General features: G+C 43.6%; 1 protein-coding gene across 1 annotated transcript in view; it reads left to right on the top strand.

The window, feature by feature from the left end:
* LOC135554277 (aminopeptidase N-like) overlaps positions 1-17,013 on the top strand; it is an 88,415-nt gene that overhangs the window by 33,616 nt on the left and 37,786 nt on the right. The window contains exons 4-9 of the mRNA XM_064986480.1: positions 2,162-2,288; positions 2,506-2,660; positions 6,405-6,518; positions 6,765-6,908; positions 7,446-7,511; positions 9,442-9,507. Coding sequence (XP_064842552.1) covers positions 2,162-2,288; positions 2,506-2,660; positions 6,405-6,518; positions 6,765-6,908; positions 7,446-7,511; positions 9,442-9,507 — 672 coding nt within the window. The remainder of the gene's footprint in view (positions 1-2,161; positions 2,289-2,505; positions 2,661-6,404; positions 6,519-6,764; positions 6,909-7,445; positions 7,512-9,441; positions 9,508-17,013) is intronic.

Below are 17,013 nucleotides of genomic sequence, written 5' to 3'. Positions count from 1 at the left end.
ATGAGGCCCAGGGTACAGGATGTTTTATAAATGAGGCCCCAGGGTACAGGATGTTTTATAAATGAGGCCACAGGGTACAGGATGTTTTATAAATGAGGCCCAGGGTACAGGATGTTTTATAAACGAGGCCCAGGGTACAGGATGTTTTATAAATGATACCCCAGGGTACAGGATGTTTTATAAACGAGGCCCAGGGTACAGGATGTTTTATAAACGAGGCCCCAGGGTACAGGATGTTTTATAAACGAGGCCCAGGGTACAGGATGTTTTATAAACGAGGCCCAGGGTACAGGATGTTTTATAAATGAGGCCCAGGGTACAGGATGTTTTATAAACGAGGCCCCAGGGTACAGGATGTTTTATAAATGATACCCCAGGGTACAGGATGTTTTATAAATGATACCCCAGGGTACAGGATGTTTTATAAACGAGGCCCAGGGTACAGGATGTTTTATAAACGAGGCCCCAGGGTACAGGATGTTTTATAAATGAGGCCCAGGGTACAGGATGTTTTATAAATGAGGCCCCAGGGTACAGGATGTTTTATAAACGAGGCCCCAGGGTACAGGATGTTTTATAAATGAGGCCCCAGGGTACAGGATGTTTTATAAATGAGGCCCAGGGTACAGGATGTTTTATAAATGATACCCCAGGGTACAGGATGTTTTATAAATGAGGCCCAGGGTACAGGATGTTTTATAAATGAGGCCCCAGGGTACAGGATGTTTTATAAATGAGGCCCCAGGGTACATGATGTTTTATAAATGAGGCCCAGGGTACAGGATGTTTTATAAATGAGGCCCAGGGTACAGGATGTTTTATAAATGAGGCCCAGGGTACAGGATGTTTTATAAATGAGGCCCAGGGTACAGGATGTTTTATAAATGATACCCCAGGGTACAGGATGTTTTATAAATGATACCCCAGGGTACAGGATGTTTTATAAACGAGGCCCCAGGGTACAGGATGTTTTATAAACGAGGCCCAGGGTACAGGATGTTTTATAAATGAGGCCCCAGGGTACAGGATGTTTTATAAATGAGGCCCAGGGTACAGGATGTTTTATAAATGAGGCCCCAGGGTACATGATGTTTTATAAATGAGGCCCCAGGGTACAGGATGTTTTATAAATGAGGCCCCAGGGTACAGGATGTTTTATAAATGATACCCCAGGGTACAGGATGTTTTATAAATGAGGCCCAGGGTACAGGATGTTTTATAAATGATACCCCAGGGTACAGGATGTTTTATAAACGAGGCCCCAGGGTACAGGATGTTTTATAAACGAGGCCCAGGGTACAGGATGTTTTATAAATGATACCCCAGGGTACAGGATGTTTTATAAATGAGGCCCAGGGTACAGGATGTTTTATAAATGATACCCCAGGGTACAGGATGTTTTATAAATGATACCCCAGGGTACAGGATGTTTTATAAACGAGGCCCCAGGGTACAGGATGTTTTATAAACGAGGCCCAGGGTACAGGATGTTTTATAAACGAGGCCCAGGGTACAGGATGTTTTATAAACGAGGCCACAGGGTACAGGATGTTTTATAAACGAGGCCACAGGGTACAGGATGTTTTATAAATGAGGCCCAGGGTACAGGATGTTTTATAAACGAGGCCCAGGGTACAGGATGTTTTATAAATGATACCCCAGGGTACAGGATGTTTTATAAATGAGGCCCAGGGTACAGGATGTTTTATAAATGAGGCCCAGGGTACAGGATGTTTTATAAATGAGGCCCCAGGGTACAGGATGTTTTATAAATGAGGCCCAGGGTACAGGATGTTTTATAAATGAGGCCCAGGGTACAGGATGTTTTATAAATGAGGCCCCAGGGTACAGGATGTTTTATAAATGATACCCCAGGGTACAGGATGTTTTATAAACGAGGCCCAGGGTACAGGATGTTTTATAAACGAGGCCCAGGGTACAGGATGTTTTATAAATGAGGCCCAGGGTACAGGATGTTTTATAAACGAGGCCCCAGGGTACAGGATGTTTTATAAACGAGGCCCCAGGGTACATGATGTTTTATAAACGAGGCCCAGGGTACAGGATGTTTTATAAACGAGGCCCCAGGGTACAGGAGGTTTTATAAACGAGGCCCCAGGGTACAGGATCTCATGAGGGAAAACGTGTCTTTATTTTCCAGATCAGGATTTGGGCTCGTAAACAGGCCATTGCTGAGGGCCAGGGAGATTACGCCCTCGAAAAAACTGGACCAATCCTGGAGTTCTTTGAAAACTACTACAGCTCAAGCTATCCTCTGACCAAATCAGGTAATACGCTTCCTCTCGGATTCCCTGTCTGTTGTTGAAGAGAGATTCCTAATGGGTCCCACATGGCACCATATTCCCTTTGGAGTGACCCTACCTTTGACCAGGGCCCATAGGCCTCTAGGCTAAAGTAGTGCACTATATAGGGAATAGGACACCATTTGAGACTCACACCATTGTTAAGTGCTGTAATGGATGTGTCAGCTCCTTTATTCTGTAGACCAGATAGCTCTGCCTGACTTCAGTGCTGGAGCCATGGAGAACTGGGGTCTGATCACCTACAGAGAGACAGCCCTGCTCTACAACCCTGCCAGCTCGTCCAATGGAGACAAAGAGTGGATCGCTACGGTCATCTCTCATGAACTGGCTCACATGGTCTGTATTACAGTCAATACTACAATATACTGAGAGGCTGCTGCTGGCTGCCTGGTCTGTATTACAGTCAATACTATAATATACTGAGAGGCTGTATTACAGTCAATACTATAATATACTGAGAGGATGCAGCTGGCTGCCTGGTCTGTATTACAGTCAATACTATAATATACTGAGAGGCTGTATTACAGTCAATACTATAATATACTGAGAGGCTGTATTACAGTCAATACTATAATATACTGAGAGGCTGTATTACAGTCAATACTATAATATACTGAGAGGCTGTATTACAGTCAATACTATAATATACTGAGAGGCTGCTGCTGGCTGCCTGGTCTGTATTACAGTCAATACTATAATACTATAATATACTGAGAGGCTGTATTACAGTCCTGTGTGGCTCAGTCGGTAGAGCATGGCGCTTGCAACGCCAAGCGTCGTGGGTTCGATTCCCGGTAGGGCCACCCATATGTAAAAGTAGTGGCCCCAGCCGACTTGTAAGTCGCTTTGGACAAAAGCGTCTGCTAAGTGGGATATTACTACCCATATTACTACCCACACAATCTGATATAATATACTGAGAGGCTGTATTACAGTCAATACTATAATATACTGAGAGAATGCAGCTGGCTCCCCTGGTCTGTATTACAGTCAATACTATAATATACTGAGAGGCTGTATTACAGTCAATACTATAATATACTGAGAGGCTGCTGCTGGCTGCCTGGTCTGTATTACAGTCAATACTATAATATACTGAGAGGATGCAGCTGGCTCCCCTGGTCTGTATTACAGTCAATACTATAATATACTGAGAGGCTGTATTACAGTCAATACTATAATATACTGAGAGGCTGTATTACAGTCAATACTATAATATACTGAGAGGCTGTATTACAGTCAATACTATAATATACTGAGAGGATGCAGCTGGCTGCCTGGTCTGTATTACAGTCAATACTATAATATACTGAGAGGCTGTATTACAGTCAACACTATAATATACTGAGAGGCTGTATTACAGTCAATACTATAATATACTGAGAGGCTGTATTACAGTCAATACTACAATATACTGAGAGGCTGTATTACAGTCAATACTATAATATACTGAGAGGATGTATTACAGTAAATACTATAATATACTGAGAGGCTGTATTACAGTCAATACTAAAATATACTGAGAGGCTGCAACTGGCTGCCTGGTCTGTATTACAGTCAATACTATAATATACTGAGAGGCTGTATTACAGTCAATACTATAATATACTGAGAGGCTGTATTACAGTCAATACTATAATATACTGAGAGGCTGCAACTGGCTGCCTGGTCTGTATTACAGTCAATACTATAATATACTGAGAGGCTGTATTACAGTCAACGCTATAATATACTGAGAGGCTGCTGCTGGCTGCCTGGTCTGTATTACAGTCAATACTATAATATACTGAGAGGCTGTATTACAGTCAATACTATAATATACTGAGAGGCTGTATTACAGTCAATACTATAATATACTGAGAGGCTGTATTACAGTCAATACTATAATATACTGAGAGGCTGCTGCTGGCTGCCAGGTCTGTATTACAGTCAATACTATAATATACTGAGAGGCTGTATTACAGTCAATACTATAATATACTGAGAGGCTGTATTACAGTCAATACTATAATATACTGAGAGGCTGTATTACAGTCAATACTATAATATACTGAGAGGCTGTATTACAGTCAATACTATAATATACTGAGAGGATGCAGCTGGCTGCCTGGTCTGTATTACAGTAAATACTATAATATACTGAGAGGCTGTATTACAGTCAATACTATAAAATACTGAGAGGATGCAGCTGGCTCCCCTGGTCTGTATTACAGTCAATACTATAATATACTGAGAGGCTGTATTACAGTCAATACTATAATATACTGAGAGGCTGCTGCTGGCTGCCTGGTCTGTATTACAGTCAATACTATAATATACTGAGAGGCTGTATTACAGTCAATACTATAATATACTGAGAGGCTGTATTACAGTCAATACTATAATATACTGAGAGGCTGCTGCTGGCTGCCTGGTCTGTATTACAGTCAATACTATAATATACTGAGAGGCTGTATTACAGTCAATTCTATAATATACTGAGAGGATGCAGCTGGCTCCCCTGGTCTGTATTACAGTCAATACTATAATATACTGAGAGGCTGTATTACAGTCAATACTATAATATACTGAGAGGCTGTATTACAGTCAATACTATAATATACTGAGAGGCTGTATTACAGTCAATACTATAATATACTGAGAGGATGCAGCTGGCTGCCTGGTCTGTATTACAGTCAATACTATAATATACTGAGAGGCTGCTGCTGGCTGCCTGGTCTGTATTACAGTCAATACTATAATATACTGAGAGGCTGTATTACAGTCAATACTATAATATACTGAGAGGCTGTATTACAGTCAATACTATAATATACTGAGAGGCTGTATTACAGTCAATACTATAATATACTGAGAGGCTGCTGCTGGCTGCCTGGTCTGTATTACAGTCAATACTATAATATACTGAGAGGCTGTATTACAGTCAACGCTATAATATACTGAGAGGCTGCAACTGGCTGCCTGGTCTGTATTACAGTCAATACTAATATATACTGAGAGGCTGTATTACAGTCAATACTATAATATACTGAGAGGCTGCAACTGGCTGCCTGGTCTGTATTACAGTCAATACTATAATATACTGAGAGGCTGTATTACAGTCAATACTATAATATACTGAGAGGCTGTATTACAGTCAATACTATACTATACTGAGAGAAAACAGCTGGCTCCCCTGGTCTGTATTACAGTCAATACTATAATATACTGAGAGGCTGTATTACAGTCAATACTATAATATACTGAGAGGCTGCAACTGGCTGCCTGGTCTGTATTACAATCAATACTATAATATACTGAGAGGCTGTATTATAGTCAACACTATAATATAATGAGAGGATGCAGCTGGCTGCCTGGTCTGTATTACAGTAAATACTATAATATACTGAGAGGCTGTATTACAGTCAATACTATAATATACTGAGAGGCTGTATTACAGTCAATACTATAATATACTGAGAGGCTGCAACTGGCTGCCTGCGTCCTGTCCCTCTCTGCACCCTGTGTCCCTCTCTGCACCCTGTGTCCCTCTCTGCACCCTGTGTCCCTCTCTGCACCCTGTGTCCCTCTCTGCACCCTGTGTCCCTCTCTGCACCCTGTGTCCCTCTCTGCACCCTGTGTCCCTCTCTGCACCATGTGTCCCTCTCTGCACCCTGTGTCCCTCTCTGCACCCTGTGTCCCTCTCTGCACCCTGTGTCCCTCTCTGCACCCTGTGTCCCTCTCTGCACCCTGTGTCCCTCTCTGCACCCTGTGTCCCTCTCTGCACCCTGTGTCCCTCTCTGCACCATGTGTCCCTCTCTGCACCCTGTGTCCCTCTCTGCACCCTGTGTCCCTCTCTGCACCCTGTGTCCCTCTCTGCACCATGTGACTGTCTCTGCATCCTGTGTCCCTCTCTGCACCCTGTGTCCCTCTCTGCACCCTGTGTCCCTCTCTGCACCCTGTGTCCCTCTCTGCACCCTGTGTCCCTCTCTGCACCATGTGTCCCTCTCTGCACCCTGTGTCCCTCTCTGCACCCTGTGTCCCTCTCTGCACCCTGTGTCCCTCTATGCCGCTGTCTGAATAAGGTTTATGTGTCCACAGTGGTTTGGTAACCTGGTGACCATGAAGTGGTGGAATGACCTGTGGCTCAACGAGGGTTTTGCCTCCTACGTCTCGTATCTGGGGGCCAACTCTGCTGAACCCACGTGGAACGTAGTGAGTCTTTCTTTTCATCATATCTGAGTGACTCCTACCTTGACTTGAGATAAAACATGTACATTACAACTTGAACTGTTGCACAGCTCTCCAAATATACCTTTTCTCAGGGATTTAACCCACAAAGAAATCTGCTCTCCAAATATACCTTTTCTCATGGATTTAACCCACAAAGAAATCTGCTCTCCAAATTCCATCTGCCGGTACAAGTGAACGGTTAAAAGCAAAGGCCTGATGTCTCCACAGACAGACCTGATAGTGCTGAAGGAGGTGCATGGGGCGATGTCTGTAGACGCGCTGGCCTCCTCTCACCCTCTCTCTGCTAAGGAGGAAGACATCATGAGGCCTGCACAGATCAGTGAACTGTTTGACACCATCACCTACAGCAAGGTATGCTTCTAATCACACCTCTTACTGGCAAACTACTGGCTTCACAGCATGCCACATTAGCTGGGTCAAAATCACCTGGGTCAAACCCACCTGGGTCAGAATCACCTGGGTCAAAATCACCTGGGTCAAAATCACCTGGGTCAGAATCACCTGGGTTACAATCACCATGGTCAAAATCACCTGGGTCAAAATCACCTGGGTCAAAATCACCAGGGTCAAAATCACCTGGGTCAAAATCACCAGGGTCAGAATCACCAAAGTCAAATTCACCTGGGTCAAAATCACCAGGGTCAAAATCACCTGGGTCAGAATCACCAGGGTCAAAATCACCTGGGTCAAAATCATCTGGTTTTTAGTCAACTTGAAATAAAATAATCGGAATTACTTTGAAATAGCAAATGTCACATGTCCTCAAGGAAATTAAATGATCTTCTGTCTGCATTTCCCTTAGGGATTTTGATTCAGGCGAGCGTGGCAGACTGGGCCATGACAAGTCAAAGGTTTTATTTCTTATATCCTGTGTTCTCTTCCTCCTAGGGAGCTGCAGTTCTGAGGATGCTGTCTGAGTTCTTGACAGAGCCGGTATTCGCCCGAGGACTTAGTGTGAGTAATGTGATAAGTTTATCACTTTCATCTCAAGAATTTGGTTGGGACTCAACAAGCAGTGCATTCGGAAAGTTTTCAGAACCCTTTTACTTTTTCCACATTTGTTACGTTACACCCTTTGTTCTAAAATTGTTTTTTTAAGTGGCGAATTACTATATTTTGTTCCACATCATTTTGTGTAGATATATATGCACTGCTCAACAAAATAAAGGGAACACTAAAATAACACATCCTAGATCTGAATGAATGAAATATTATTATTAAATACTTTTTTTTTACATAGTTGAATGTGCTGACAACAAAATCACGCAGAAATTATCAATGGAAATCACATTTATCAACCCATGGAGGTCTGGATTTGGAGTCACACTCAAAATGAAAGTGGAAAACCACACTACAGGCTGACCCAACTTTGATGTAATGTCCTTAATAAAACAAGTCAAAATGAGGTTCAGTAGTATGTGTGGCCTCCACGTGCCTGTATGACCTCCCTACAACACCTGGGCATGCTCCTGATGAGGTGACGGATGGTCTCCTGAGGGATCTCCTCCCAGACCTGGACTAAAGCATCCGCCAACTCCTGGACAGTCTGTGGTGCAACGTGGCGTTGGTGGATGGAGCGAGACATGATGTCCCAGATGTCTCAATTGGATTCAGGTCTGGGGAACGGGCAGGCCAGTCAATAGCATCAATGCCTTCCTCTTGCAGGAACTGCTGACACACTCCAGTCACATGAGGTCTAGCATTGTCTTGCATTAGGAGGAATCCAGGGCCAACCGCACCAGCATATGGTCTCACAAGGGGTCTGAGGATCTCATCTCAGTACCTTATGGCAGTCAAGCTACCTCTGGCGAGCACATGGAGGGCTGTGCGGCCCCCCAGAGAAATGCCACCCCACACCATGACTGACCCACCGCCAAACCGGTCATGCTGAAGGATGTTGCAGGCAGCAGAACGTTCTCCACGGCGTCTCCAAACTCTGTCACGTCTGTCACGTGCTCAGTGTGAACCTGCTTTCATCCGCGAAGAGCACAGGGCGCCAGTGGCGAATTTTGCCAATCTTGGTGTTCTCTGGCAAATGTCAAACGTCCTGCACGGTGTTGGGCTGTAAGCACAACCCCCAACTGTGGACGTCGGGCCCTCATACCACCCTCATGGAGTCTGTTTCTGACTGTTTGAGCAGACACATGCACATTTGTGGCCTGCTGGAGGTCATTTTGCAGGGCACTTGCAGTGCACCTCTTGCTCCTCCTTGCACAAAGGTGGAGGTAGCGGTCTTGCTGCTGGGTTGTTGCCCTCCTACGGCCTCCTCCACATCTCCTGATGTACTGGCCTGTCTCCTGGTAGCGCCTCCATGCTCTGGACACTACGCTGACAGACACAGCAAACCTTCTTGCCACAGCTCGCATTGATGTGCCATCCTGGATGAGCTGCACTACCTGAGCCACTTGTGTGGGTCGTAGCCGAATCCAGTAGTTTTTGTAAATTGTGTGACACGGTCTCCTTCAGGCGAGCTGAAGAGCGGAGACTTGAGTAAATGAACATCATAGCCAGGAAGGTGGGCATCCGAGGCTTTGCATTCATTGTCCCATTGGGCATGTCTTTGTTTTCTTCAGGTGAATGTGATTGGTCGTTCACTCCCCATGGTGTCATCTCAGACCGCTGCGCCACTCGGGAGCCCCATGGCACTGCATCTCAGTGCTAGGTTCAAATCCAGGCTGTATCCCAACTGGCTGTGATTGAGAGTACCATAGGGCGGAGTACAATTGGCCTAGCGTTATCCGGGTTTGGCCTGTGTTGGCCGTCATTGAAAATAACTGACTTGTCTAGTTAAATAAAGGTTAAATAAATGATTATACAGAGTGACCGACTGAAAGAGAAGTGATTTGATATTTTGAAGCTGAAATGTGACCTGATCTCTCCACAGACGTATCTGAATACATTCAAGTACAGCAACACGGTTTACCAGGACCTCTGGAAGCACCTGCAGATGGTAATACATGATCCTGGTCATAATGTTAACCTTCATATACCTGGCCCATTATTCATTAACGGCCCGATTCATATACCTGGCCCATTATTCATTAACGGCCCGATTCATATACCTGGCCCATTATTCATTAACAGCCCAATTCATATACCTGGCCCATTATTCATTAACGGACCGATTCATATACCTGGCCCATTATTCATTAACGGCCCGATTCATATACCTGGCCCATTATTCATTAACGGCCCGATTCATATACCTGGCCCATTATTCATTAACAGCCCGATTCATATACCTGGCCCATTATTCATTAACGGACCGATTCATATACCTGGCCCATTATTCATTAACGCCCGATTCATATACCTGGCCCATTATTCATTAACGGACCGATTCATATACCTGGCCCATTATTCTATAACGGCCCGATTCATATACCTGGCCCATTATTCATTAACGGACCGATTCATATACCTGGCCCATTATTCATTAATGGCCCGATTCATATACCTGGCCCATTATTCATTAACGGCCCGATTTATATACCTGGCCCATTATTCATTAACGACCCGATTCATATACCTGGCCCATTATTCATTAACGGCCCGATTCATATACCTGGCCCATTATTCATTAACGGCCCGATTCATATACCTGGCCCATTATTCATTAACGGCCCGATTCATATACCTGGCCCATTATTCATTAACGGACCGATTCATATACCTGGCCCATTATTCATTAACGGCCCGATTCATATACCTGGCCCATTTATTCATATACCTGGCCCATTATTCATTAACGGCCCGATTCATATACCTGGCCCATTATTCATTAACGACCCGATTCATATATCTGGCCCATTATTCATTAACGGCCCGATTCATATACCTGGCCCATTATTCATTAACGACCCGGTTCTTTTACCTGGCCCATTATTCATTAGCGGCCCGATTCATATACCTGGCCCATTATTCATTAAAGGCCCGATTCATATACCTGGCCCATTATTCATTAACGACCCGATTCATATACCTGGCCCATTATTCATTAACGGACCGATTCATATATCTGGCCCATTATTCATTAACGGCCCGATTCATATACCTGGCCCATTATTCATTAACGGCCTGATTCATATACCTGGCCCATTATTCATTAACGGCCCGATTCATATACCTGGCCCATTATTCATTAACGGCCCGATTCATATACCTGGCCCATTATTCATTAACGGACCGATTCATATACCTGGCCCATTATTCATTAACGGCCCGATTCATATACCTGGCCCATTATTCATTAACGTACCAATTCATATACCTGGCCCATTATTCATTAACGGACCGATTAATATACCTGGCCCATTATTCATTAACGGCCCGATTCATATACCTGGCCCATTATTCATTAACGGCCCGATTTATATACCTGGCCCATTATTCATTAACGACCCGATTCATATACCTGGCCCATTATTCATTAACGGACCGATTCATATACCTGGCCCATTATTCATTAACGGCCCGATTCATATACCTGGCCCATTATTCATTAACGACCCGATTCATATACCTGGCCCATTATTCATTAACGGCCCGATTCATATACCTGGCCCATTATTCATTAACGGACCGATTAATATACCTGGCCCATTATTCATTAACGGCCCGATTCATATACCTGGCCCATTATTCATTAACGTACCAATTCATATACCTGGCCCATTATTCATTAATGGCCTGATTCATATACCTGGCCCATTATTCATTAACGGCCCGATTCATATACCTGGCCCATCATTCATTAACGGCCCGATTCATATACCTGGCCCATTATTCATTAACGGCCCGATTCATATACCTGGCCCATTATTCATTAACGGACCGATTCATATACCTGGCCCATTATTCATTAACGGCCCGATTCATATACCTGGCCCATTATTCATTAACGGCCCGATTTATATACCTGGCCCATTATTCATTAACGACCCGATTCATATACCTGGCCCATTATTCATTAACGGACCGATTCATATACCTGGCCCATTATTCATTAACGGCCCGATTCATATACCTGGCCCATTATTCATTAACGGCCCGATTCATATACCTGGCCCATTATTCATTAACGTACCAATTCATATACCTGGCCCATCATTCATTAACGGCCCGATTCATATACCTGGCCCATTATTCATTAACGGACCGATTCATATACCTGGCCCATTATTCATTAACGGCCCGATTCATATACCTGGCCCATTATTCATTAACGGCCCGATTTATATACCTGGCCCATTATTCATTAACGACCCGATTCATATACCTGGCCCATTATTCATTAACGGACCGATTCATATACCTGGCCCATTATTCATTAACGGCCCGATTCATATACCTGGCCCATTATTCATTAACGGCCTGATTCATATACCTGGCCCATTATTCATTAACGGCCTGATTCATATACCTGGCCCATTATTCATTAACGGCCCGATTCATATACCTGGCCCATTATTCATTAACGGACCGATTCATATACCTGGCCCATTATTCATTAACGGCCCGATTCATATACCTGGCCCATTATTCATTAACGTACCAATTCATATACCTGGCCCATTATTCATTAATGGCCTGATTCATATACCTGGCCCATTATTCATTAACGGCCCGATTCATATACCTGGCCCATCATTCATTAACGGCCCGATTCATATACCTGGCCCATTATTCATTAACGGCCCGATTCATATACCTGGCCCATTATTCATTAACGGACCGATTCATATACCTGGCCCATTATTCATTAACGGCCCGATTCATATACCTGGCCCATTATTCATTAACGGCCCGATTTATATACCTGGCCCATTATTCATTAACGACCCGATTCATATACCTGGCCCATTATTCATTAACGGACCGATTCATATACCTGGCCCATTATTCATTAACGGCCCGATTCATATACCTGGCCCATTATTCATTAACGACCCGATTCATATACCTGGCCCATTATTCATTAACGGACCGATTCATATACCTGGCCCATTATTCATTAACGGCCCGATTCATATACCTGGCCCATTATTCATTAACGGCCCGATTCATATACCTGGCCCATTATTCATTAACGACCCGATTCATATATCTGGCCCATTATTCATTAACGGCCCGATTCATATACCTGGCCCATTATTCATTAACGACCCGGTTCTTTTACCTGGCCCATTATTCATTAGCGGCCCGATTCATATACCTGGCCCATTATTCATTAAAGGCCCGATTCATATACCTGGCCCATTATTCATTAACGACCCGATTCATATACCTGGCCCATTATTCATTAACGGCCTGATTCATATACCTGGCCCATTATTCATTAACGGACCGATTCATATACCTGGCCCATTATTCATTAACGACCCGATTCATATACCTGGCCCATTATTCATTAACGGCCCGATTTATATACCTGGCCCATTATTCATTAACGACCCGATTCATATACCTGGCCCATTATTCATTAACGGACCGATTCATATACCTGGCCCATTATTCATTAACGGCCCGATTCATATACCTGGCCCATTATTCATTAACGTACCAATTCATATACCTGGCCCATTATTCATTAATGGCCTGATTCATATACCTGGCCCATTATTCATTAACGGCCCGATTCATATACCTGGCCCATCATTCATTAACGTCCCGATTCATATACCTGGCCCATTATTCATTAACGGACCGATTCATATACCTGGCCCATTATTCATTAACGGCCCGATTCATATACCTGGCCCATTATTCATTAACGGCCCGATTTATATACCTGGCCCATTATTCATTAACGACCCAATTCATATACCTGGCCCATTATTCATTAACGGACCGATTCATATACCTGGCCCATTATTCATTAACGGCCCGATTCATATACCTGGCCCATTATTCATTAACGACCCGATTCATATACCTGGCCCATTATTCATTAACGGACCGATTCATATACCTGGCCCATTATTCATTAACGGCCCGATTCATATACCTGGCCCATTATTCATTAACGGCCCGATTCATATACCTGGCCCATTATTCATTAACGGCCCGGTTCATATACCTGGCCCATTATTCATTAACGTACCGATTCATATACCTGGCCCATTATTCATTAACGACCCGATTCATATATCTGGCCCATTATTCATTAACGGCCCGATTCATATACCTGGCCCATTATTCATTAACGACCCGGTTCTTTTACCTGGCCCATTATTCATTAGCGGCCCGATTCATATACCTGGCCCATTATTCATTAAAGGCCCGATTCATATACCTGGCCCATTATTCATTAACGACCCGATTCATATACCTGGCCCATTATTCATTAACGGACCGATTCATATATCTGGCCCATTATTCATTAACGGCCCGATTCATATACCTGGCCCATTATTCATTAACGGCCTGATTCATATACCTGGCCCATTATTCATTAACGGCCTGATTCATATACCTGGCCCATTATTCACTAACGGCCCGATTCATATACCTGGCCCATTATTCATTAACGGACCGATTCATATACCTGGCCCATTATTCATTAACGGCCCGATTCATATACCTGGCCCATTATTCATTAACGTACCAATTCATATACCTGGCCCATTATTCATTAACGGACCGATTAATATACCTGGCCCATTATTCATTAACGGCCCGATTCATATACCTGGCCCATTATTCATTAACGGCCCGATTCATATACCTGGCCCATTATTCATTAACGGACCGATTAATATACCTGGCCCATTATTCATTAACGGCCCGATTCATATACCTGGCCCATTATTCATTAACGTACCAATTCATATACCTGGCCCATTATTCATTAATGGCCTGATTCATATACCTGGCCCATTATTCATTAACGGCCCGATTCATATACCTGGCCCATCATTCATTAACGGCCCGATTCATATACCTGGCCCATTATTCATTAACGGCCCGATTCATATACCTGGCCCATTATTCATTAACGGACCGATTCATATACCTGGCCCATTATTCATTAACGGCCCGATTCATATACCTGGCCCATTATTCATTAACGTACCAATTCATATACCTGGCCCATTATTCATTAATGGCCCGATTCATATACCTGGCCCATTATTCATTAACGGCCCGATTCATATACCTGGCCCATCATTCATTAACGGCCCGATTCATATACCTGGCCCATTATTCATTAACGGACCGATTCATATACCTGGCCCATTATTCATTAACGGCCCGATTCATATACCTGGCCCATTATTCATTAACGGCCCGATTTATATACCTGGCCCATTATTCATTAACGGACCGATTCATATACCTGGCCCATTATTCATTAACGGCCCGATTCATATACCTGGCCCATTATTCATTAACGTACCAATTCATATACCTGGCCCATTATTCATTAATGGCCTGATTCATATACCTGGCCCATTATTCATTAACGGCCCGATTCATATACCTGGCCCATCATTCATTAACGGCCCGATTCATATACCTGGCCCATTATTCATTAACGGCCCGATTCATATACCTGGCCCATTATTCATTAACGGACCGATTCATATACCTGGCCCATTATTCATTAACGGCCCGATTCATATACCTGGCCCATTATTCATTAATGGCCTGATTCATATACCTGGCCCATTATTCATTAACGGCCCGATTCATATACCTGGCCCATCATTCATTAACGGCCCGATTCATATACCTGGCCCATTATTCATTAACGGACCGATTCATATACCTGGCCCATTATTCATTAACGGCCCGATTCATATACCTGGCCCATTATTCATTAACGGACCGATTCATATACCTGGCCCATTATTCATTAACGGCCCGATTCATATACCTGGCCCATTATTCATTAGCGGCCCGAATCATATACCTGGCCCATTATTCATTAACGACCCGATTCATATATCTGGCCCATTATTCATTAATGGCCTGATTCATATACCTGGCCCATTATTCATTAACGGCCCGATTCATATACCTGGCCCATCATTCATTAACGGCCCGATTCATATACCTGGCCCATTATTCATTAACGGCCCGATTCATATACCTGGCCCATTATTCATTAACGGCCTGATTCATATACCTGGCCCATTATTCATTAACGGCCCGATTCATATACCTGGCCCATCATTCATTAACGGCCCGATTCATATACCTGGCCCATTATTCATTAACGGACCGATTCATATACCTGGCCCATTATTCATTAATGACCCGATTCATATACCTGGCCCATTATTCATTAACGGCCCTATTCATATACCTGGCCCATTATTCATTAACGGCCCGATTCATATACCTGGCCCATTATTCATTAACGACCCGATTCATATATCTGGCCCATTATTCATTAACGGCCCGATTCATATACCTGGCCCATTATTCATTAACGACCCGATTCATATATCTGGCCCATTATTCATTAACGGCCCGATTCATATACCTGGCCCATTATTTATTAACGACCCGGTTCTTTTACCTGGCCCATTATTCATTAGCGGCCCGATTCATATACCTGGCCCATTATTCATTAAAGGCCCGATTCATATACCTGGCCCATTATTCATTAACGACCCGATTCATATACCTGGCCCATTATTCATTAACGGACCGATTCATATACCTGGCCCATTATTCATTAACGGCCCGATTCATATACCTGGCCCATTATTCATTAACGGCCTGATTCATATACCTGGCCCATTATTCATTAACGGCCTGATTCATATACATGGCCCATTATTCATTAACGGCCCGATTCATATACCTGGCCCATTATTCATTAACGGACCGATTCATATACCTGGCCCATTATTCATTAACGGCCCGATTCATATACCTGTCCCATTATTCATTAACGACCCGATTCATATACCTGGCCCATTATTCATTAACGGACCGATTCATATACCTGGCCCATTATTCATTAACGGCCCGATTAATATACCTGGCCCATTATTCATTAACGGCCCGATTTATATACCTGGCCCATTATTCATTAACGACCCGATTCATATACCTGGCCCATTATTCATTAACGGACCGATTCATATACCTGGCCCATTATTCATTAACGGACCGATTCATATACCTGGCCCATTATTCATTAATGGCCCGATTCATATACCTGGCCCATTATTCATTAACGGCCCTATTCATATACCTGGCCCATTATTCATTAAAGGCCCGATTCATATACCTGGCCCATTATTCATTAACGGCCCGATTCATATACCTGGCCCATTATTCATTAATGACCCGATTCATATACCTGGCCCATTATTCATTAACGGCCCGATTCATATACCTGGCCCATTATTCATTAACGGCCCGATTCATATACCTGGCCCATTATTCATTAATGACCCGATTCATATACCTGGCCCATTATTCATTAACGGACCGATTC

This window comes from Oncorhynchus masou, chromosome 2 (genome assembly GCF_036934945.1).
Source record: "Oncorhynchus masou masou isolate Uvic2021 chromosome 2, UVic_Omas_1.1, whole genome shotgun sequence".
NCBI classification, from domain to species: Eukaryota; Metazoa; Chordata; class Actinopteri; order Salmoniformes; family Salmonidae; genus Oncorhynchus; species Oncorhynchus masou.
This window is presented reverse-complemented; position numbering and strand designations above follow the sequence as displayed.